Source organism: Medicago sativa, chromosome 2 (assembly GCF_051527215.1).
Source record: "Medicago sativa cultivar Bolivia chromosome 2, Bolivia_mono, whole genome shotgun sequence".
NCBI classification, from domain to species: Eukaryota; Viridiplantae; Streptophyta; class Magnoliopsida; order Fabales; family Fabaceae; genus Medicago; species Medicago sativa.
The window spans coordinates 34,056,246-34,079,913 of NC_140750.1; the positions used below are offsets into that span (position 1 = coordinate 34,056,246).

General features: G+C 34.2%; 3 protein-coding genes and 2 long non-coding RNA genes across 6 annotated transcripts; 4 read left to right on the top strand and 1 right to left on the bottom strand.

Moving 5' to 3' along the window:
* Positions 1-334: 334 nt before the first annotated feature.
* On the top strand, positions 335-1,528 carry LOC146946441 (F-box/kelch-repeat protein At3g23880-like). Its single transcript, XM_085748217.1, has one exon. The coding sequence runs from the start codon at positions 335-337 to the stop codon at positions 1,526-1,528; it is 1,194 nt and encodes a 397-aa protein (XP_085604343.1).
* Positions 1,529-5,920: 4,392 nt separating this feature from the next.
* Positions 5,921-7,093, top strand: LOC146946442 (F-box/kelch-repeat protein At3g23880-like). Its single transcript, XM_085748218.1, has one exon. It carries the CDS (start codon positions 5,921-5,923, stop codon positions 7,091-7,093), a length of 1,173 nt encoding a protein of 390 aa, XP_085604344.1.
* Positions 7,094-8,404: 1,311 nt separating this feature from the next.
* On the top strand, positions 8,405-9,709 carry LOC146946443 (uncharacterized). Its single transcript, XR_015028247.1, has 2 exons — positions 8,405-8,562; positions 9,428-9,709. It is a non-coding gene; the product is annotated as an uncharacterized LOC146946443 (long non-coding RNA).
* A 1,145-nt stretch (positions 9,710-10,854) lies between these two features.
* On the bottom strand, positions 10,855-15,654 carry LOC146946444 (uncharacterized). 2 transcript variants are annotated; one of them, XR_015026758.1, is made up of 6 exons: positions 15,315-15,654; positions 13,413-13,601; positions 12,749-12,917; positions 12,489-12,598; positions 12,326-12,374; positions 10,855-11,701 (listed from the first exon to the last, which is right to left on the bottom strand). It is a non-coding gene; the product is annotated as an uncharacterized LOC146946444 (long non-coding RNA). The 2 variants fall into 2 exon arrangements; XR_015026757.1 differs by lacking the exon at positions 12,326-12,374 and having other exon boundaries at positions 10,952-11,701; positions 12,425-12,598.
* Positions 15,655-18,123: 2,469 nt separating this feature from the next.
* Positions 18,124-19,320, top strand: LOC146946445 (F-box/kelch-repeat protein At3g23880-like). Its single transcript, XM_085748219.1, has one exon. The coding sequence runs from the start codon at positions 18,124-18,126 to the stop codon at positions 19,318-19,320; it is 1,197 nt and encodes a 398-aa protein (XP_085604345.1).
* Positions 19,321-23,668: the final 4,348 nt, after the last annotated feature.

Genomic DNA, 23,668 nt, shown 5'->3' on the forward strand with positions numbered 1-23,668 from the left:
TAGTCTACTGGTTAGAATTCACCTTTTTCAAGGTCTCTAATTGGGGTGACCGGGGTTCGAACCCCGGTTCTTGCATATAATAATGCATGTCCAAGGCAAAAATACAAATGTATAATGAAAGGGAAATTTTTTTTTTTTACGGAAAGGAAATCTTGCTATCCAAGGCGTGTTTATTTTGTACCCTATATAGAAAAAAAGAAGTTTCAACCAATAAAGTTTCCCCTAAAAAAACATATCGTGTTTTCAATTGGTTTGTCTTGTCGCCGTTAGGGTTTCAACTTATCAACTCCTCGGCGGCACTACATTGGCTTAGTCATAACGCAACACAGCTCCGATGCGTATTCCTCCTTCTAAGTCACGGCTCTGCCGTAAACGCAACGCGCCTTCTCCAGCAATCCTCCCCGATGAACTCGTCGCCGAAGTCCTGTCCTTCCTTCCAGTGAATTCTCTCATGCAACTCAAGTGTGTGAGCAAATCATGGAACTCGCTCATCTCCGATCCCTTCTTCGTCAAAATGCACCTCATCAAATCTTCAAAAAACCCACTCCTCTCAATATTTTCGACAGAATCTTCAAATAATTCCATTTATGCAGTACTAACTCCTATACCGCTGCGTTGTATAAGAGAGATAACCAATGCCAATCATAATACTAAATACCGATTGGCGGTAGAGGAATATTACATTTGTGTTGGTTCCTGCAATGGATTGATCTGCATGCTCCATGGTTCTTCTGACGTCTATGACTATCGACATTCCTCTCTCCGATTCTGGAACCCAGCCACGAGGTCATTGTCCGATAAACTAGGTTACTTTCGTACTTCAGCCAAGGAACTCAACTTCAAATTCTCATATGGTTATGATAACTTAACCAATAAATATAAGGTGATAGCCTTTCATCCCAATGAGGTAAAACTTTTCACTTTGGGCGAAAATATTTGGAGAAATATTCAAAGTTTTACTATAGATCCTTATTACTGTATTCGTAATCCTTATAATCGCGGTGTCTATTTGAGTAATAGTATTAATTGGTTTGCCCTTCGCAATCAGGAGCATTTTGGTTATTACCAATGGAAAGATCTTATTATTACTGTTGATCAATTTGTGATAATCTCACTTGATTTGGGAATGGAAACATACACGCAGTTGCGCTTCCCTCAGGGTCTTAATGAAGTCCCAAAGGTTATGCCAACTGTTTCCATATTGATGAACTGTCTTTGTTTTACACATTATTCCAAGGGAAATGATTTTGTTATATGGCAAATGAGGGAATTTGGAGTTGAAGATTCTTGGATTCAATTGTTTAAATTTAGTTATCAACATCAGCATTGCACCCGTTTTTGCTCTGTAAATTGTAATTTGTTACCATTACATGCTCTTGAGAATGATGATACACTAATATTGGCCCTAGAAGGATTAATTTGTTATAATCGGAGAGAGAATAAATTAGTAAAGCTACCTAGAATTAACGAATTCACAAATTGGGTCGATGCCAAGAATTATGTCGAAAGCTTGGTTTCAACTTGTTAAAGTAAGTTCCTTTCAAGATATAATTCTTATGTTGATTCATGTGCATTGTTTAATACCTTGTCTAACTGTATTGTTAAATAATTATCTTTTGTTTATAGAATGGGACAAATTTATTAATATATAGTTCTATAGGTAGATGGGGTAAGATAAACCTAGTTATTTTATTTAATCAAACAAGTACTAATTTCATTTGCTTGAAAGCATTTTGTGTTTGTAGTTTTATTTTGGTGTCTGACAGAGTCATTTTTGAATTATAGATCTTCAAGCACAAGTATTATTGATGGTACATGGTAGAGTGGTGGCATGAAAGGAAGAAAGCGTTATGATACTCATTTTGTACAAGACATTTACGGCCATCTTGATGTGTTTCTTTTATTTTCTTCTGAAACATTTGAAATGACTCATTGATTAATAATTGCTTTGTTTTATAATTCAACTCCTGTTTACTCGTCTTGTTTAAATGGAAGTGATATCACTTTTTCTTTTTCTGTGTTAATTGGTTTCTTTGTCATACTGGGTCACATTGACTCATTTACAGTGCAATTGTCAACTTCAAAGTGGGCACAAAACGTCATTTTTGTCTCCATCATGTACCTATACACACTTTTAGTGATTTGGCAAGTTTTGTCAGGTAACTCTCTGATGTGTTCATTCCACAGTCCATTCTCAAGAATCAATGATGTTTTCACATATAGCTAGAGGAGTATTAGTATTAGTAAAAGAATTTAGTTCAATTCATATTATATCTTACTTACATTACATATATGAGATCCAATATTTTTTTTGTCAGAACTCTACTAGTAAATACAGTCTTCCAACAATTAGAAATTAGATCCAATATTGGTTTTGTGGGCAACAAGAAAGCATTACTCCGGTCTGGAGCAATTTTTTTAACATAATATCAATGATGATTTATTTCTAGATTTTTACGTAATGTTAAATATATTCTATTTAAATCATGTATTTCTTATAAAGATCTACGGATAAAACCATTACTTCATATATGATATATCATTTGTTTTATACCTAGCAAACCGTACATGATTTAAGCCTCTCTTCTGTGTTGAAACCGTAAGTCTCAAATGTATGTATGCTACTGTGGGCGATAATTTTGTAGGGCTATCCTCTGCCATCAGGAAAATGAAGAAGAAATGAGAAGAGTAATGTTGCAAATAGGACTCAGCATTTCTAAAATTTACAGTTTTGCAATCTTGGAGAGAATCTATAAAGCTATGGAATGTTGAGAATATTTTTACCGAATTTCTGTAATTGATTTCTATGACAGTTGCAAATATTGACTAACTACCTTGCGACTATTGACTAACTGAAAACGGTTAGATCACTTAGGAGCTTTAATCAATGTTTCCCTAAATAAGCTCCCCTCCCATGAAAAATTACCAGAGATGCAGCTTATTCCAAGTCATTCATGTAGTTGATGACAACTCATTATATGATGTTTCAGCTATGTTTTTGAGTCATTTTAATAAGCATTTCAGTATAATTTAGAGGAGTTTTAGATAAGTTGTTCATGGTTTGAGGGACATTTTGCATAGTTTTGATTTAGGTCGTTGTAATTAAGCTTCTTCCTTAGCCAGACAACTCTATATATGTTTAGAGTCTTTATGTCAGAAGGTTTTGAATACAATACAAGCCGGGGAAATTTTATCCCCCCAAGTCCCAAGACATTTAACGGTTGGAAGATCCCAATTGTTTCAATGTTCTGGTGTTTGTAGGTGATGTTTAAGTAGGCGAAGCCTCCTTATGGGACTTGGGAACAAGTGTCAACCTTATGGGACTTGGGAATAATTGTTCATTAATTTTGTGTTTTTATTCTTTTTTTTTTCTTCGTAGTTTCAGTCTCTAATCAAATCCTTTTTAAATTACAGATCTACATCTCTAGCTTCAAGCACCAGCACTATTTAATAATGGTTTGAAGAAAGCGTTGTTGGAGCTACCGTTTCTTCAGTTATAGTACTCATTTTGTTAAAGAAGTGTATGGTCTTTTTGATGTACATGTTTCATTTAGTTTTCTTTGAAAACATTTGAAGTGTCTCACCACTTGATAATTATTTCCTAATATAACTACTCTGTTTTCACTTTGGTTGTGTAAAGATATTTTATCTCTTTCTTTTTCTATTTTTATTGGTTTCTCTGTCATAATGTGTCACATTCCGGCCCATTTATAGCACAATCGTCAACTTCAAACGGAGAAAGAAAGTTGGTTTAAACATGCTGGTTTAGGTTAATGAGATTTGCTATAGGTTTCTTATGGAAATTTGTATATATTGTGGCCTTATTTGATACATATCTTACATTTGTTGCACTGATGCACTTGTGAGTTGAAACTTTTATGTGTTTTCACTTCTCAGTAAGTTAGTGCTTTTATTGATGATGGAAAATTCCCTTTTTTGTGTTATCACTTCTCTGAAGAATTATAACTCGATCAAGCAAAAAGAATAAAACTTTTTTCCTTCTTGATCGGAAGTGTGTGAGGCTCATATATACGAATGAGATTAGCATATATGATTCATTAAATGGATTTTCAACCAAGAAAAAAGGAAGTTTAAAACCCATATCTCATAACACATGATCGTACATCATAAAAGCAATTCGGTCATCACTACTACAAATTTGGGCGACAACCAGTATCCCAAAGTTAGGAAAGTTTACTCCGACAACCGTCAATGGTTTTTTGGCAGGGGAAATATTAGCATACAATGAAATAGTACTCAAAACCACCTATAAAACCCATTTATATTTTGAATCATCAAGAGGTAGCAACGTGGGATCTTTCATCGTGTTCTCCCCCCTTTCATATAATACTCTAAGCAAAGGGAAAGAAAGACAATGATAAGAGATGGCAATCACTGCCACCATACAACCAGAAAGTCGCCGATAGAAAAAGGGTGAAATGACGTCGAGTCAGAACAACCAGAAGAAGAAATAAGAACAAGAGGCCCAAATGGCTTCTCCTCCCTCACAATATCCGATGTTCTTCCATCGCTAACACTAAAAACATATCCTACGTCTTAAAGTCAAGGACGCTTGAATAAAGTGATGATATCTCCTTGAAGTAAAAGGTGGCGTTCCTTTAACCAACCCAAGCACACCTTGGGATATTCAAAGAAAATAGGGTGTACATGGCCTACAAAGCACAACTTGGGATATTCAAGAAAATAGTGCAATCATTGCGATGAGAACCCAAAACTTTGGCAAAATTGAAAGTCGCATGAGGGAGTCATACCCAAATATTTTGAGGATTCAAAGCACCTGAACTAAAACCTTCACGTCTAGTTAATGTGATTGCTGCTGAATAGTTGAGAAACATGCAATAGGCAGACATTTGACCACAGTTAGGCCGCATCAAAGACATAGCCTTGGAGATAATGGTCGGTGGCCAAGTGGAGCAGGGAAGTTCAATAAGGCATGACTTAGAGGGGATAATAGTTGAGTCTAGGGGAAGGTTCTTGTATCGCTCGAGGAGGAGGGGTTCTAAGAGTGTTCGTGTAAAAAAAATTGTGTTAACCGTCACAAAAAAGTTTGCAGTCTTGGTGTTGACACAAATTGAAGTGGCATACACTAGTTACATGCAAAAGAAAAGACTACCAGATATCAACAATATACATGTACCAAGTGTAATAGTGTGAAAATAATGTAAAACAAAAGGTACAGAAAAAACAACAAACTAGAAAGAAAAGAAAGACAGGGGTAATAATAAAATTTAGAAGAAACGCATACCGATTGTAGACAACTTTTCTGTCTTTGTCCAATGTTTTTTGGCTCCTTTGCTAATTACCTAAACTTTTTTTTTCCTTCCAATTACCTAAACCTTTTATTTAGTAAAGTCATATATTACATAATCCGAACTTGTATTTTATGAGTTTAGATTATATAATCTGAGTTGCATCAATATATGGACTCCCAACTGCTTTTGGAAACTGAGTCTGATAGAAGGTTTAACATAGTTCAGATAACATGATCCGATTTGACACTCTCTATAATATCTCGCTTGTTAGTATCGGAATATTACCAGTCAAATGTGTCAGAGGACGAAAGTTCATGGAAAGTAAGCGTAACAGAGAATGTTTATTAACGACATCAGACAAGCACGAGTTAAGTATCAGTGTCGGATTAAACACGTTTAATGTAACACCCAGTTTTCCCAACATAAAAATTTCATATAAATCAGAGTATTTAATTCATAAATGGAATGTCACATACTTCTTGAAAATCATAAAATAGATAATAATAATAATTATCCTTCAAAATTTTGTTTTAAGTGCATAATAATAATACTTCTTGAAAATTTTGTTTTTCATACATGTAAATGTTTGCGGCCGTAACACGTAACAGAATCTTCAGCTTCGTGTTATTAGGGTTTATAATAACGTCATGGTTCCTGTGACTATCCTTCCACCTATTCTCCCCGACGACCTCATCGCTGAAATCCTATCCTTCCTTGACGTGAAATCTCTTACCAAACTCAAATGTGTGAGCAAATCATGGAACTCACTCATCTCCTCCGATCCCATCTTCGTCCAAATGCACCTCAAGAAATCGTCACAAAACCCACACATCACACTGTGTTCGTCCAATGATGGGTATTTCACACTCAATCCTTTCCCCATACGTAGTTTACTCGAGAATCGGTTTATTGATCATCCTGATCACTACCAATTCGTGGACCAGGGATGTAACGGATTTGTTGGTTCATGCAATGGATTGATATGCATGCTCAGTGATCGTATTGATGGTAAGTATCAAAGCTCTTGCCTTCGTTTCTGGAACCCGGCCACGAGGTCAGTATCGAAAAGACTCGGCTATTCTTATGTTGAGCTTAGGGGTAAATATCTCTATTTGAAATTTTCGTTTGGTTATGATAACACATCCGGAAAATATAAGGTGGTGGCCTATAGTCCTGGTATTGCGAAAGTGTTTAGTTTAGGTGATCATGTTTGGAGAAGTATTAAAAGTTTCCCTTGGACTCCTTTTCGTTGCACTCGTTCCGCTCAGACTGGTTTGGATCATAATGGTGGTGTCTATTTTTGTAACAGTCTTAATTGGTTTACCCTTTGCGATAACATCGTTTATCTTTACTTGGATTGGAAAGATCTTAATGATACGATTGAACAATTTGGCATTATCTCGCTTGATTTGGGGACAGAGAAATGCACAGAGTTGCTCGTACCTCTAGATTTTGACGAAATACCACCTATTATGCCAATTGTTTGCGTATTGGCAGATTGCCTTTGTTTTTGTTATTATTCCAAGGAAAATGATTTTGTTATATGGCAGATGAGAAGATTTAGAGTTGAAGAGTCTTGGACCATGTTCCTTAAATTTAGTTATCAAAATATACATACTGGTTCAAGGTATTTTGAAGATCGTCATTTATTTCCATTATACCTTTCTGAGAATCGTAACACATTGATATTAGTGAGTGATCAAGGACACGTAGTTTGCTATAATAAGAAAGATAATAGAGTAGAGCGAAGTGATCTTACCCGTGGCATATATTGGCTTGTTGCCAAGGATTATATTGAAAGTCTGGTTTCGGCTTGTTGAAAGTAAGTTCTTCATACGATTTACTTCAAATTTTTATGTTGGTTCATTTATGTAGATTAATTCCTTGTCTGATTATTTTATTTATGATAGCATTGGTTTGTTTGTATTGTTGAATGATATTCTGTTGGCAACTGTTAACAGTGAATAAACTTTTATTTTTCTTATATTTATTATAACTATGAAGATGAAATTGTTCAAGGTAATTAGCTAGAGGATGATTCTCCAAATGGGAAATTCACTCCCTCTTGGAAATTCGTTACTGGGTTGGTCTACAAACATTTTAAAAAACCCGAAGCATGAAAAGTACATTATTTATAATTAAATTTTCTTCTGAATTTGTTCACAACTGTTCTAGTACATCCATAATGATTCATGAAGTGAGAATTACTTTATTTCTACACGAGTTCTTGGAGAATTACTTTATTCAAGGCATCATGGTCGAAACTATTTCTGTCTTCCGATATTGAATTATTCATTTATTTTTTCTTGTGTTTTTGGTCTATTTTTGTGCATTGTAGGTCTACATGATGGAATGATTGGAAGAAAGGGTGAAAGGGTCACTCGAGCTTCAATTTCTTCATTTATAGATAACATTTGAAGCAACACACTGCTTGATCATTATATTCTTGTTTGTGTAAAGCAAGCAAAAATGTCCAACTCTATATAAGTAATTTAAGTGCATATTATAATAACTGAATGTTGAATCTTGTTGATTAGGAGAAAGCTCTCAAATGACTATAGCATCAAATTATGTATTCTCACTTACTGGAACACTTTGATCTGTGGGAATTTCATCAATAATATTGTGATTTCTTAGTGAATTCTAATTTACTAATTTACCAGTTATTACATATCGTAGTTCTTTGACTATTCTTTCTGAAATTGCTTCTCTCATAGCAATCCAACAATCTCTCAGTCACAATGGAAGGTGCATCGCATATGTCGGACTTCTTATTTGTGCAATAGTCTCAATTGGTTTGTCATTCTTAACAATAACGTTGGTAATAATGAATGGAAGGATCTTATTCTTACTATTGAGCAATTTGTGATCATTTCCCTTGATTTGGGGACAGAGACATTCACGTACAGTTAATGAAGTGCCACATGTTATTTCAATAGTTTCTCTTTTGATGCATTGTCTTTGTTTTTGTCATTATTCCAACGGAAATGATTTTGTTATATGGCAAATGACAGAATTTAGAGTTGAAGTGAGTTGGACTAAGTTCCTTACATTTAGTTGCCAAACTATAGGAGGACAGGTAGATCATCATTTGTTCCCATTATACCTTTATGAGAATGGTGGTACATTCCTATTGTTAAGTGATCAAGGACACATAGTTCGCTATAATAGGAAGGACGATAAAGTAGAGCGAAGAAAAATCAATTATGACATTTATGGGCCTATTGCAATGGATTATATCGAAAGTTTGGTTTCAACTTGTTGAAAGTATGTTCTTATGATTTACTTGGTTAGTTTTTATCTTATAGTTCATTTACATTGTTTAATTCCTTGTCATTATTTTATTTATTATACCTTTGGTTTGATTGTTTTGCTGAATAATTGTCTATTTGGCTATTGTTAACAGATTGACAATGTCTGAAATAAATGAATTCTTGTTTTTTATTTTTTTATGTTTAATACAACCTTGAAGATGAAATTGTTCAAGTTAATTAGCTAGAGGATGATTCTCCTAATGGGAAATTCATTTCCTCTTAGAAATTCGTTATTGGTTTGATCTATGAAATGTACATTATTTATAATCGAAACACCATACGTACTACAACATAGAGAAAAGGTGGAACGAGAGAAAGATTATTGAACAAGGAACACAGTTCAGTAGAGTTGGGAAGAATTTTTAGTATGTTGTTCGATTTAATTGGTAGATGGGGTAAGATAAACCAAATTGTTTTCTTTCCTTAAACTTTTATTAATTTCATTTCCTTCAAAACGTTTGAACAGATCATATGTAGAATAAACTAGGTGATCCTATAAAATGTTCTTCTGAATTTATGTAGCCGACCTCACTTAGTAGGATGAATATTTGGTTGTTGTTGTTCTGAATTTGTTTACACTAGTTCTTGTACATCCATAATGATTCATGAAGTGAGAATTAGTTTATTTCTACACCAGTTCTTGGATGTTCTTTTGATATTGCCGTAGAATCTAATTTTTAAACACAACCCTTAGGTCACCTATGGTTTCTTTCTTTCTTCCATATGGAAATGACTCCACTTTTGAGAGTTATGCATTCATTTTTTTCTTATTTTTTGTTCTATTTTTGTGCGTTGCAGTTTCACTATGCTGTCTAATAGAGCCTTTTCCAATTATGGCAGGTTTACAACCCAGCTTCAAGCACAAGCGTTATTGATAATGATTGGTGGAATGATTGGTGCATGGTGGAATGATTGGAAGAAAGGATGACAGAGTCATTGGAGCTGCAGTATCTTCATTTATAGTACAAACATTTATGTTCTTCTTGATGTGTTACTTTTAGGTTTTCTATTGTCCTTTTTAGATAACATTTGAAGCAACTCGCTGCTTGATAGTTGTTTTGTTTTATAACTATGTATTCTTGTCTCCAACTCTATATAAGTAATTGAAGTGCATATTTTGCAGGACTGTTTGCATATAATATGAATATCTTTGTGTATTATAATAACCTATTTTGCTCTTTTACTATGACATGAACCAAATTGGCATAATTTGATCCATGTAGCCGAACACACTTAGTGGAATAAGGTTTGGTGGTTGTTGTGTTGCTGCTTTACAAAAGTGTATCTGAAAAAAAAAAAGGGATCTGAAAAGACTACATGACATGATTTAAGCCTCTTCTGTTTTGCTGGAAAGTACGAAGAGGGAACATGGTTCAGCTGACAGCTCTGATGAAAAACCAACAATGATGCTCCTCAATCCAAGTTATTCACTTTGGTAGACCACAAAGAGGATGGATCAAGGAATTTTCCTTGTTGAGAATAAGTTTGATCACTAAATTCTTTTATAAAGCAGAATCACTAAGTTCTTTATGTAATGAAAATTAGACATATTTCAAATTAAAAAGTTTTTTTGTGCAGCAATATGATCCTCAAATGATTGTAAGGACTGATAAATGGCATGGTTCTCTTGGAAATGAGGGATCATATTGTGAAATTTATGTTTTATATATCGACTGCAGTTTTTGCTACTTCTAATTGGCGGCATTGCTGGTCTGGTGCTTGCGGTTTTATTCATATGGCTATGGTTTATTTAATCATGAATTTATTTGTTGAAACTTGATTCTTACTGATGAAATACTGTTATAGTCTCCCCCAAAGGTGTATGCATTTGGCAGCATATATTTTTACTCCAGCTATCATTCTGGGGTTGGAGACTTGAGTGGTAGCTCGGTCGTAAGAGTTTAGTCCTGTAACCTCAAGTTTGAATCAGAGACAGACGGAAAATAGTCTTTAATGGAACTTTAATAAATAAAATTTTCCACTTAATTTTTTTTTTTTTTTGAAAATACATTTGTGGTGATTACAAAAATCCAATAAATTATTCTGTAGTTCATGTATAGAGCACCACATCACCTAACTCAGGTATAAATTTACATAAGAGATTACAGTAGAGTCTCACTCGGAAAAATGTGATTAGTATCTTCAGTGGACATTGTTTTTTTGTATAATCAATATTGATTTTACTTTCAATGATATATAAACGTGTTTTGGTTTAGAATTTAAACATGTTAACCTGCTTAATCACCACTAAAAATTTAAGATGTTGGTTTAGTGCTCAAATTTTCATGCTGAAACGTCAGCTCTTTTAAGTCTGTCTAATTGTTGATTTTGTAGCATAAGTACTTTAGTTTTAGGAGCTGCTAGTTTTTAATTCAAATTTGCAGGATGAATCATTTATTGCTGGTTTCTTGATGGAGACACAACTTGGAGATAAAATTGCAGCACAAGCAAGCAAGTGATGAAACATTATTTCCAAATTTTCCATCTGTTGTGTTATGTTAACCAAGGATGATAAATTGAGATTTGAACCATTCAGGCAGGCCTCAGCTCATATCATCGGCCCAACACACAATGGCTTAATAACCCATAATTCTCGTCTGTTGGAGAACTAAGGAAGGCTTCCTTTTCTTTTCATCGCATAGAAGCACGACTCTGTCGATCAGAACTGTGGATGAGATCTCCAACGAATTCCCACTCCTCTCGTTGGCTTTCACGGAGACGGTTATAGGTGGGCATCCCTATATAAAGGTGGTTACCCGCCATTTCAAGACAAGTTACACATTTTTACACCTTTCACCGACTCTCCCATAGAGTTCTCTCCAAGTCTCCAACCCCTTGGAGGGTGCTGAGATGTTGATGCAGTGTTCTCATCATCGGCCTTCTTTGAGATTACTTGTGTGCCAAATATCTCATCTTATTCATCTATTCTATCCTTCTCAGGTTCTTTAAATTCATCAAACTTGACCTGCATACTTTCTTCCATGTTCAGAGTTTTCATGTTGTATACTCTACATGCCTTTGAGGTGGTAGAGCATCCATGAAAGATTATCTTGTCCGACTTAAAGTCAAATTTTTCCATGTTGACCTTATGATTAAGGATATAACAATAACACCCTAAAATATGGAAATAAGAAATATTTAGTTTTCTGTAATTCCAAAGTTCGTATGAAGATTTGTTCAAAATCTTTCTTATTTAAACTCTGTTCTGAATATAGCAAGAAGTGTCGATGGCCTCAACCCAAAAGTATTTTTCAATATCGCCTTCATTTAGAAGTGTTCTAGCCATATTTACAAAGATCTATTTTTTCTTTTCTTGGACAAGAAAAATTATGAGAAATGTCATTCTCATTAAAAAATGTCTTGAAGGATTCATTTTCAAACTTTCCTCCATGATCACTCCTTACAAAGATAATTCTCATATCTTTTTCATTCTGAACTCTTTTGCAAAAGTTTTGAAACGTTTCAAACCATTCACCCTTATGTTTTAAGAAAAGAACTTATGTGAATCTAGTATAGTCATCAACTATGAAAGTTCTTTCCGATTCTTAGTCAAGTTGAAAAAAGAGTCTTCTAAACTTTGAACAGTTTTCTTTGAAATATATCATTCAAGGTTTGAAGTCTTTCTTTTTCTTGATTTAAATTATCAATCTCTTTTTGCAAAGAGAAACACTTGTTGGTTAAGAATCTTTCAGTGTTTATGAGATTCTCAAAATCAATCCCAAGTTTTTAATGATTTACCTCTGGTCTTGAATTAAGGATTCTAGGAGACATTTCAATTTTCCAGTATCTACATTCCATATGCCACAATTGTATTAGAGTATATGGAAGAGTGGGAACCTTAAATTGTGGCAGCAAGTGACCGAATCGAGTAACATCATCGTGGAGTGAGCAAAGCATTTACCAGAAAATTGGAGATGGAATCAAAAAGAGCAAGCTCCTGTTCTGTTACGTGCATGCACACCAGTTGTTGCCCAGTCCCATTTGGATCAGATCAGACTTCAGCCAGCAGGCCTGTCAATGCAAATGGTCCATGCATAAATGATCACTATTTACGCTAATCAACATCAATAATACTACAGTTTTGACAGACATTTAGTATACAGAGCAATTTACTACTTACAACATCTCAATTTACTATAAGACATGTAAACAAGAACTTACAGTTTCATGCTCTTATTCGACAACCCTTTGTATTTCAATATTCTGAGAAGAATACAACATCTCACATTAATTGAAAACCATTTACTTGTGAAAGGACACTTACTCGATCTCAGAGGGAAAGTAACTAAATTATCTATGTTCCCTCTCAGAGGTTGTGTTGTCGGTCACTCTGCATCAAATAGAACAAGTCAATTGTATCCTTCCATCACAAGCTAAACAGGAAGGGGGAAAAAAACCACTACGACATGCATGAAAGTTCATCAGTTCCACTATTTCATTCCTTACAAATATAACTTTTTAAATCTTTACCAAACTCATGCAACAATCATCATATTTAAACCATTGTCAATTCACGTTATTACAGCAAGCCATGATGTAATTGATAAACTGAGCATATAATCTAAAGATGTGTTCATTGGTTTGCTTTGGTTGATTTTAAAACTAACTAGCCTCCAACCAAATTAATATACATTATGCCAAATTGGTAACAGAACTAATCCACATGGCAGACCTTGTGTCCACATATTGGAAAGTACAGCAGTTCTCATAGTCAAAACTGTTAACATGCTCTATCATCTAAATAAAAGTAAAATCTGCCAATTACACTCGGTCAATTCAAGTTACACTCCGTCAATTACAAAGGTAAAATCTATCAAATACATACCTTGTGTCTGATTCTATCATAGGCGTCAAATTTTGAACCTTCCAAAGGCAGACTTGCCAAAATACATGCAATTTGCAAATACTGTTATTGTCCCTGTGTGGGTGTGTCTGTTGGAAAAAGAGGTTGTAGGTAGGTGCAGTGCAGGAGGTTGGAACAGTGACATTGTCCCTCGCACCATCTTAGCATTTTCTAGGATCCAAACAACCAGTAAATAAAGGTTGGGTTAGGTAAGAAAATTAACTAGTCATTATAAGACTTATTTTGACTTTTAGTCATTATAAGACTTAAAGTTGCCAATTCAATTAATACAAATTCATGCAGATTCAAACGAACTTTCACTTTAACATTTGCCTTTTCACTTTTTGGGGTTTTGAAAGGACCAATACGCATACAGTCAACCGAGCAAAGGAATAGCAAGAGAGAAAAAAACCAGTAGTAATTGAAGAATTAAAGAATAAAGACAAGATATAGGTACTGATCCCCCCCAGTTTTTTGTGCCCTGCTCACATCATTGTATTTTGAATATCACTAAAATTTCTTAACAAACTTATAGATGAGCATACATGAAGTTGGAAACTTGGAATAACTTATTTGTGATTAGGCAATTGTTTTCTGAGATCTTCATTATTATAAATAAGGCTTAATTATTACCGTGACAATAATTGATTGGTCTTAATAGCTATAACAGTTTCATTCTCTGCGAGTGATTTGCCACATAGAACCAGCAACTTGTAAGTATAGGTATAAAACTGGTATAAAATCAAGTTCCACACAAATGATTAATGTCAATGCTAATTATAGTCCACTCCAACATAGGTAATATAATTATCCTAGTGATTGATATAAGTAGCCTTATTAACAATGGATTTTGATTATTCGGTGATTATTCAAAAAGATTACTTTAAAATTTACAGCAAGTAATGAGCCATAGACAACTATTGCTAATGTGTTTTATACGCACAACAGAACAGAGGTATATACTAGAGTAAAATCAAATCCTCTTGACTCAAATTTCAAAGGTATATATCAAAGTAATAGAAAGGTCATAATACATAATCAAGATTAAAATACATAAGTTAATCCTAATACATAATGATAGAACCCAGGAAATTTACTGAATGAAAATGGATGAGCTTAAGAGCTCTACTACAATGATGTCCTAACCAGGGTATTCGTGTTTTTTCTTCTCACAAGTGCTTATGCTCAAATAAGTCAATCAAAGTAGATACCTTAGTTGTGAATTTAAAGATAATCACTTATCGACAATAAGTGATTATCACACTGAAAATGTATATGTTGGGGCGGATGACCCGAGATTAAGTAGAACACGAGTTTCTAATAGCAACAACCAGTAGAACAAAACTGATTATCCTATATGAAACCAAGGACCTGATTGGATTAGCTTAATTGAGCTTATATACGGGCATAATTTTCATAAAGCTATTTCGGATAACTTTTGAAAACAGCTTATGACATTTTTCATAAACTGTTTCAGCTTATTTTCATAAGTTTTTTTGAATCAAGCTTATTTTCATAAGTTCTCCAAGCAATACAAAAATAGCTATAGCATATACAAAAACAATTTAACTTTATTTTATCATTTTCTATTAAAATAACTTACATAAGCTTATACATATGCACATAAGAAGTGATTGTGCTATAAGCTCCAAATAAGTTATTTATCCAAACAGGCCTAATTCAATAGTTCTCTAAAGTTTGATGCAGCATATATAACAACACATACATGATCCGAAGGGAATTTAAACATGGAATGAATTGAACTAGAAACAAAAGTGATTATTCAACGTAATTCAAGTAAGTTTGATCACAACATTGGTTACATGTGAAAAGATTCGAAGAAAGTTACATAGAAGATGAAAGTACAAAAATTAGGGTTCTTACCGAAGCAACACAGATCGTAAAATTGATTGCATCGGAGAAAGAAAAATCACGTGAAACGCCAAATTGTGGTTTCATCGGAGGAAAACGAAGCATAAACTCGCCAGATTGAAGTTTCATCGGAGGAAATTGTGGTTTCCTTGCCATGACGGTGTAGATCGATAAGAAAGAGAGGAAGCCTGGTATATCAGGGAGGTGATGGTGACGGTGGTGCGAGAGACGGTGCTGATCGGCGCTACGGCGGTGTTGTGCGAGCGACGGTGACGGAATCGCGATCGAGTTTCACGGTGGTGCTGTGTTTCGTTTTCTTTTTCACGAGAGAGTGTGTGTGTTTTTTTTAAACAAAAATGAATATTGACAATAATTTATTTAAATATATAAAAAAATCAAAATAAAACAAATTTCTATCAAATGGTAGTTAATTATTTTAATATTCACTACCATTATACTTTCCTAGCACAATGATGGTAGCAAATCTCATATTCTCTTGTAGTGAAAGGACAACGATTCAGATAGCTCACCGATAGAGTTTTCTTCTCATCAGAATCAACATTGAGTCACATCTTGTCTTCTTCATTTTGATAATGTTCTGATACCTAATGATCATCTCATGTAGGTATCATATACTTCTTGAAGACAGGCTTCTTCTACTTGTCTAGAGGACATTCACTCTTGTGATGCCCTAGCTTGTTGCATCCATATCATCTTACTTGACTCTTGTCAGTTTTAGCTTTGGATTTATATTTTTTTAAGGGATCATTTCTTTTTGGCATTCTCTAGATTTTCTTTAAGATAAGTAATAGCTCATCTTCAGCTTGTTCTTCATAGAGTTGTTGATCTTCAGGATTCTCCATGAGTTTAGAATCATCATTTGTTTTTTTGATAACTCTAATAAGCTTTGAAGGTAATCATTTTACCTTTTCTAGTTAGTTTATCTTCTTCAAGTAAGACTTCATGGTTTTGAAATTCTTGGATTGAGTAATGCAGCTATCATAGGTCTCCAAGATCTAGGAAGACTTATGAGAATTTTTTATTTTTATTTTGTCATGTGGTGAGTAAGTCTTCCCAAGTGATCTCAAACCATTTACGGTCGTTGTGAATCTTTAATACATAACATCAATGGGAAATGATATTTGAACAACCATTTTTTGACAACTTTTGTGACAACTTTCTCTCTCATACTCACATTGTCCTTCTACTTTCTCTCTCTATTGCTTTGATTTTTGTGTCACTACCAAAATATCTTTATGTAATTTGATTTTCCAACAAGTTGTCACAAGAAAGGGTTGTTCAAATAACATTGCTCATATATATAGTTTCACCTTATTCCATTGATAAGACCTCAAACTTTCTTACTTCCATGTCAATTCATGCCTCTTTGACTTGATTTATTTCCTTCATGATGTGTTTGCAATGTATCCCACAGTTTCTTGGCAGTGCGACAATCTTCTACTCTTTCCTTTTCTTGCATACTCAATGCAATATATAAGAATAGATAAGACTTAGCATTCAATGAAATAAAAATAAAATTGAGATAAAAAAATGAATTTAATGTGAATTTTTTAGCATAAAAAACATAAGAATTCATATTTAATTCATGTTTTGTTAAAAAATTATAACATTTTTGGGAGAGATTGTCTTAATACTCTATCCGCTTTTGGAAAATTTCATTAAAAAATATGAAGGTTAGACATGAGTTGACTAAAAAGTAGGAACTAATTTCACGGATGGAAAATTTTGGAGGGACGAAAAGCATAAGAAATATTTTATGTGGACTAAAATCAAATGTTGGTATATTTAGAGAGACCATTCACTTATTTAACCCAATTATTAATTAGATTAAATTGAAGGAATAAATATAGAGTTTAATTAATATTTAATATTAATGTAAAAATTATTTACACTTCTATGTACATCCAATCATATGACAACAAATATGTAATTGCGGGAAACTAATACTCCCTCCGTTTCAAAATGAGTGTCGCTTTAGCCAAAAAAAATTGTTTCAAAATGAATGTCACTTTCAGTTTCCAATGCAATAATAACTTTTTCTTTTCAATTGTACCCTCCAATTAATACTCTGCACACTACTTCCAAAGTATTACTTTTAAAACTAACCAATAGTTAATAAGGATAATTTGGTAAAATAACCATTCTCTTTCTTTTAATCATTGCATTTCTTAATATATGTGTAAACACCTAAAACAACACTCATTTTGAAACGGATGGAGTATATCAAAGTGGCATAAAACGCGTGTATAATAAAAAAAAATGGAATAGGTCGGGCTGGCCTGGCCCAGAACCCACATAAATCGAGGCCAGACTCATCAATAGATGATGCAATTATAAATGGGACGGGTCGGTTTGTTCTATTTATACAATCAGATCTCTTTGGTCGAACTATGTCGAATCAGTCCATTTGACAACTCTATTTTAGAAAGGTAAGAAAACACATTAATATATTATTTTTTTGTCAGGTAGTCTACTGGTTAGAATTCACCTTTTTCAAGGTCTCTAATTGGGGTGACCGGGGTTCGAACCCCGGTTCTTGCATATAATAATGCATGTCCAAGGCAAAAATACAAATGTATAATGAAAGGGAAATTTTTTTTTTTTACGGAAAGGAAATCTTGCTATCCAAGGCGTGTTTATTTTGTACCCTATATAGAAAAAAAGAAGTTTCAACCAATAAAGTTTCCCCTAAAAAAACATATCGTGTTTTCAATTGGTTTGTCTTGTCGCCGTTAGGGTTTCAACTTATCAACTCCTCGGCGGCACTACATTGGCTTAGTCATAACGCAACACAGCTCCGATGCGTATTCCTCCTTCTAAGTCACGGCTCTGCCGTAAACGCAACGCGCCTTCTCCAGCAATCCTCCCCGATGAACTCGTCGCCGAAGTCCTGTCCTTCCTTCCAGTGAATTCTCTCATGCAACTCAAGTGTGTGAGCAAATCATGGAACTCGCTCATCTCCGATCCCTTCTTCGTCAAAATGCACCTCATCAAATCTTCAAAAAACCCACTCCTCTCAATATTTTCGACAGAATCTTCAAATAATTCCATTTATGCAGTACTAACTCCTATACCGCTGCGTTGTATAAGAGAGATAACCAATGCCAATCATAATACTAAATACCGATTGGCGGTAGAGGAATATTACATTTGTGTTGGTTCCTGCAATGGATTGATCTGCATGCTCCATGGTTCTTCTGACGTCTATGACTATCGACATTCCTCTCTCCGATTCTGGAACCCAGCCACGAGGTCATTGTCCGATAAACTAGGTTACTTTCGTACTTCAGCCAAGGAACTCAACTTCAAATTCTCATATGGTTATGATAACTTAACCAATAAATATAAGGTGGTAGCCTTTCGTCCCAATGAGGTAAAACTTTTCACTTTGGGCGAAAATATTTGGAGAAATATTCAAAGTTTTACTATAGATCCTTATTACTGTATTCGTAATCCTTATAATCGCGGTGTCTATTTGAGTAATAGTATTAATTGGTTTGCCCTTCGCAATCAGGAGCATTTTGGTTATTACCAATGGAAAGATCTTATTATTACTGTTGATCAATTTGTGATAATCTCACTTGATTTGGGAATGGAAACATACATGCAGTTGCGCCTCCCTCAGGGTCTTAATGAAGTCCCAAATGTTATGCCAACTGTTTCCATATTGATGAATTGTCTTTGTTTGACACATTATTCCAAGGGAAATGATTTTGTTATATGGCAAATGAGGGAATTTGGAGTTGAAGATTCTTGGATTCAATTGTTTAAATTTAGTTATCAACATCAGCATTGCACCAGTCTTTGCTCTGTAAATTGTAATTTGTTACCATTACATGCTCTTGAGAATGATGATACACTAATATTGGCACACGGAGAAGGATTAATTCGTTATAATTGGAAAGAGAATAAACTAGTAAAGCTACCTAGAGTTAACAAAATCATATATTGGCTCTATGCCAAGCATTATGTCGAAAGCTTGGTTTCAACTTGTTAAAGTAAGTTCCTTTCAAGATATAATTCTTATGTTGATTCATGTGCATTGTTTAATACCTTGTCTAACTGTATTGTTAAATAATTATCTTTTGTTTATAGAATGGGACAAATTTATTAATATATAGTTCTATAGGTAGATAGGGTAAGATAAACCAAGTTATTTTATTTAGTTAAACAAGTACTAATTTCATTTGCTTGAAAGCATTGTGTTTGTAGTTTTATTTTGGTGTCTGACAGAGTCATTTTTGAATTATAGATCTTCAAGCACAAGTATTATTGATGGTACATGGTAGAGTGGTGGCAAGAAAGGAAGAAAGCGTTATGATACTCATTTTGTACAAGACATTTACGGCCATCTTGACGTGTTTCTTTTATTTTCATCTGAAACATTTGAAATGACTCATTGCTTAATAGTTGCTTTGTTTTATAATTTTACTCCTGTTTACTCGTCTTGTTTAAATGGAAGTGTTATCTCTTTTTCTTTTTCTGTCTCAATTGCTTTCTTTGTCATACCGTGTCACATTGACTCATTTACGTTGCAATTGTCTCCATCATGTACCTGTACACACTTTTAGTGCTTTGGCAAGTTTTGTCAGTAAAAACTGTTTTCACATACAATCCTCAGGTAACTCTGATGTGTTCATTCCACTGTCCATTCTCAAGAATCAATGATGTTTTCACATATAGCTAAAGGAGTATTAGTATTAGGAAAAGAAATTACTTCAATTCATATTATATGCTAACATAAAAAAGAGATTGATGTTTAGAGGTTCATGATCATGAAGAACTATGTGGTAAACAGCACGGGTTGACTTAACATTTTAAACAAACAGCAGTTCCATAGGGTCCATATTTATATTGTGTTAACTTTTATTTCAGTTTAGATACTTATATCTTACTTACATATATGAGATCTAATGTATTTTTGTCAGTAAATACAGTCTTCCAACAATTAGAAATTAGATCTAATACTTTGGAGCAATTTTTTTAACATAAAGCTACCAAAGACAAACAATACATAAGAAGAGACTAGCTTCCACATGATATCAATGTTGCCTATTTCTAATTTATACATAATGTTATATATATTCTATTTAAAGCATGTATTTCTTCAAAAGATCTACGGATAAAACCATTACTTCATATAACATTTGTTTTATACCTTGCAAACCGTACATGATTTAAGCCTCTCTTCTGTATTGAAACCGTAAGTCTCAAATGTATGTATGCTACTGTGGGCGATAATTTTGTAGGGCTGTCCTCTGCCATCAGGAAATTATAGAAAAAATGAGCAAGAGTAATGTTGAGAATAGGACTCAGCATTTCTAAAATTGACAGTTTTGCAATCTTGGAGAGAATCTATAAAGCTATGGAATGTTGAGAATATTTTTACCGAATTTCTGTAATTGATTTTTATGACAGTTACAAATATTGACTAACTACCTTGCGACTATTGACTAACTGAAAACGGTTAGATCACTTAGGAGGCTTCGCCTACTTAAACATCACCTACAAACACCAGAACATTGAAACAATTGGTTAAGTAGGCGAAGCCTCCGTATGGGACTTGGGAACAAGTGTCAACCTTATGGGACTTGGGAATAATTGTTCATTAATTTCGTGTTTTTATTCTTTTTTTTTTTCCGTAGTTTCAGTCTCTAATCAAATCCTTTTTAAATTACAGATCTACATCTCTAGCTTCAAGCACCAGCACTATTTGATAATGGTTTGAAGAAAGTGTTGTTGGAGCTACCGTTTCTTCAGTTATAGTACTCATCTTGTTAAAGAAGTGTATGGTCTTTTTGATGTACATGTTTCATTTAGTTTTCTTTGAAAACATTTGAAGTGTCTCATCACTTGATAATTATTTCCTAATATAACTACTCTGTTTTCACTTTGGTTGTGTAAAGATAATTTATCTCTTTCTTTTTCTATTTTTATTGGTTTCTCTATTGTAATGTCACATTCCGGCCCATTTATAGCACACTCGTCAACTTCAAACGGAGAAAGAAAGTTAGTTTAAACATGCTGGTTTAGGTTAGTGAGATTTGCAATAGGTTTCTTATGGAAATTTGCATATATTGTGGCCTTATTTGATACATATCTTACATTTGTTGCACTGATGCACTTGTGAGTTGTAACTTTTCTGTGTTTTCACTTCTCAGTAAGTTAGTGCTTTTATTGATGATGCAAATATTCCCTTTTCTGTGTTCTCACTTCTCAGAAGAATTATAACTCGATCAAGCAAAAAGCATAAAACTTTTTTCCTTCTTGATCGTGTGAGATTAGCATATATGATTCATTAAATGGATTTCCAACCAAGAAAAAGGAAGTTTAAAACCCATATCTCATAACACATGATCGTACATCATAAAAGCAATTCGGTCATCACTACTGCAAATTTGGGCGACAACCAGTATCCAAAAGTTAGGAAAGTTTTCTCCGACAACCCTCAATGGTTTTTTTGGCAGGGGAAAGATTAGCATACAATGAAATGGTACTCAAAACCACCTATAATACCCATTTATATTTTGAAGCATCAAGAGGTAGCAACGTGGGATCTTTCATCGTGTTCTCCCCCCTTTCGTATGATACTCTAAGCAAAGGGAAAGAAAGACAATGATAAGAGATGCAATCACTACTACCATGTAACCATAAAGTCGTTGATAGAAAAAGGGTGAAATGACGTCAAGTCAGAACAACCAGAAGAAGAAATAAGAACAAGAGGCCCAAATGGCTCCCCGTTCCTCACAATATCCGACGTTCTGTCATCACTAACACTAAAAGCAGATCCTACGTTTTAAAGTCAAGGACGCTTGAATAAAGAGATGATATCTCCTTGAAGTAAACGGGGGTGTTCCTTTAACCAACCCATTGTCATTTAATGCTCCACAAAATAGGGTGTACGTGGCCACCAAAGCACACCTTGGGATATTCAAGAAAATAGTGATCATTGAGATGAGAACCCAAAACTTTGGCAAAATTGAAAGTCGCATTAGGGAGTCATACCCAAATATTTTGAGGATTCAAAGCACCTGAACTAAAACCTTCACGTCCAGTTAATGAGATTGCTGCTGAATAGTTGAGGAACATGCAATAGGCAGACATTTGACCACAGTTAGGCCGCATCAAAGACATATCCTTGGAGATAATGGTCGGTGGCCAAGTGGAGCAAGGAAGTCCAATGAGGCATGACTTAGAGGGGATAATAGTTGAATCTAGGGGAGGGTTCTTGTATCGCCCGAGGAGGAGGGGTTCTAAGAGTGTTCGTGCTACCTAGTAGTTGTGTTTATGTCTTATTTTATTTGGATATTATGTTTGTTTTGTAACATTTGAATATTGTTTAATAGATGTATAATGTTATGCTTCTATTATACTGTGTGCTTATAATTTGTTTTGATGCATGTTGCAAGCAATCTGGCGTCAATTTGTAAAAAAAATTGTGTTAACCGTCACAAACAAGTTTGCAGTCTTGGTGTTGACACAAATTGAAGTGGCATACACTAGTTACATGCAAAAGAAAACACTACCAGATATCAACAATATACATGTACCAAGTGTAATAGTGTGAAAATAATGTAAAACAAAAGGTACAGAAAAAACAACAAACTTGAAAGAAAAGAAAGACAGAGGTAATAAGAAAATTTAGAAGAAACGCATACCGATTGTAGACAACTTTTCTGGCTTTGTCCAATGTTTTTCGGCTACCTAAACTTTTTTTTATATTCCAATTACCTAAACCCTTTATTTAGTAAAATCATATTACATAATCCGATCTTGTATTTTATGCGTTGAGATTATATAATCTGAGTTGCATCAACATATGGACTCCAACTGCTTTTGGAAAAGTCTGATAGGTTTGACATAGTTCAGATAACATGATCCAATTTGACACTATCTTTTTCTTTTTCTATTATATTATCTGAACCGTTTTAAAAAAAAAAAGAGGGCTTAATAGCAGATTTAGCCCCCTAACTTTTCCAAAGTTGCGATTTTGGCCCCCTAAGTTTTGCACATGTGGCTGTTTTGGCCCCCAAGGCCAATTTTGACTCGGTCTACGCTGACGTGGCACCCTAAGTGAGGTGCCATGTGTTGTTTTTTTTTTTATTTTTTTGCTTTGGGGGGCCAAAACTGCTGCAGTTGCAAAACTTAGGGGGCAGTTTTATAGTTTTTTTCTTAGGGGCGAAAACTGCTATTAAGCCAAAAAAGAATTGCACTAACTAATTTGTAGGTGTTTTATGATTTATGAATTTTTAGGCTTGTTCGGGTAATATAATCTAAAATATTAAAAAAAGAAAAATTGGGATTATAGACAAAATGAAAAAATTGAAAGACGGGTGAGAAAAGAA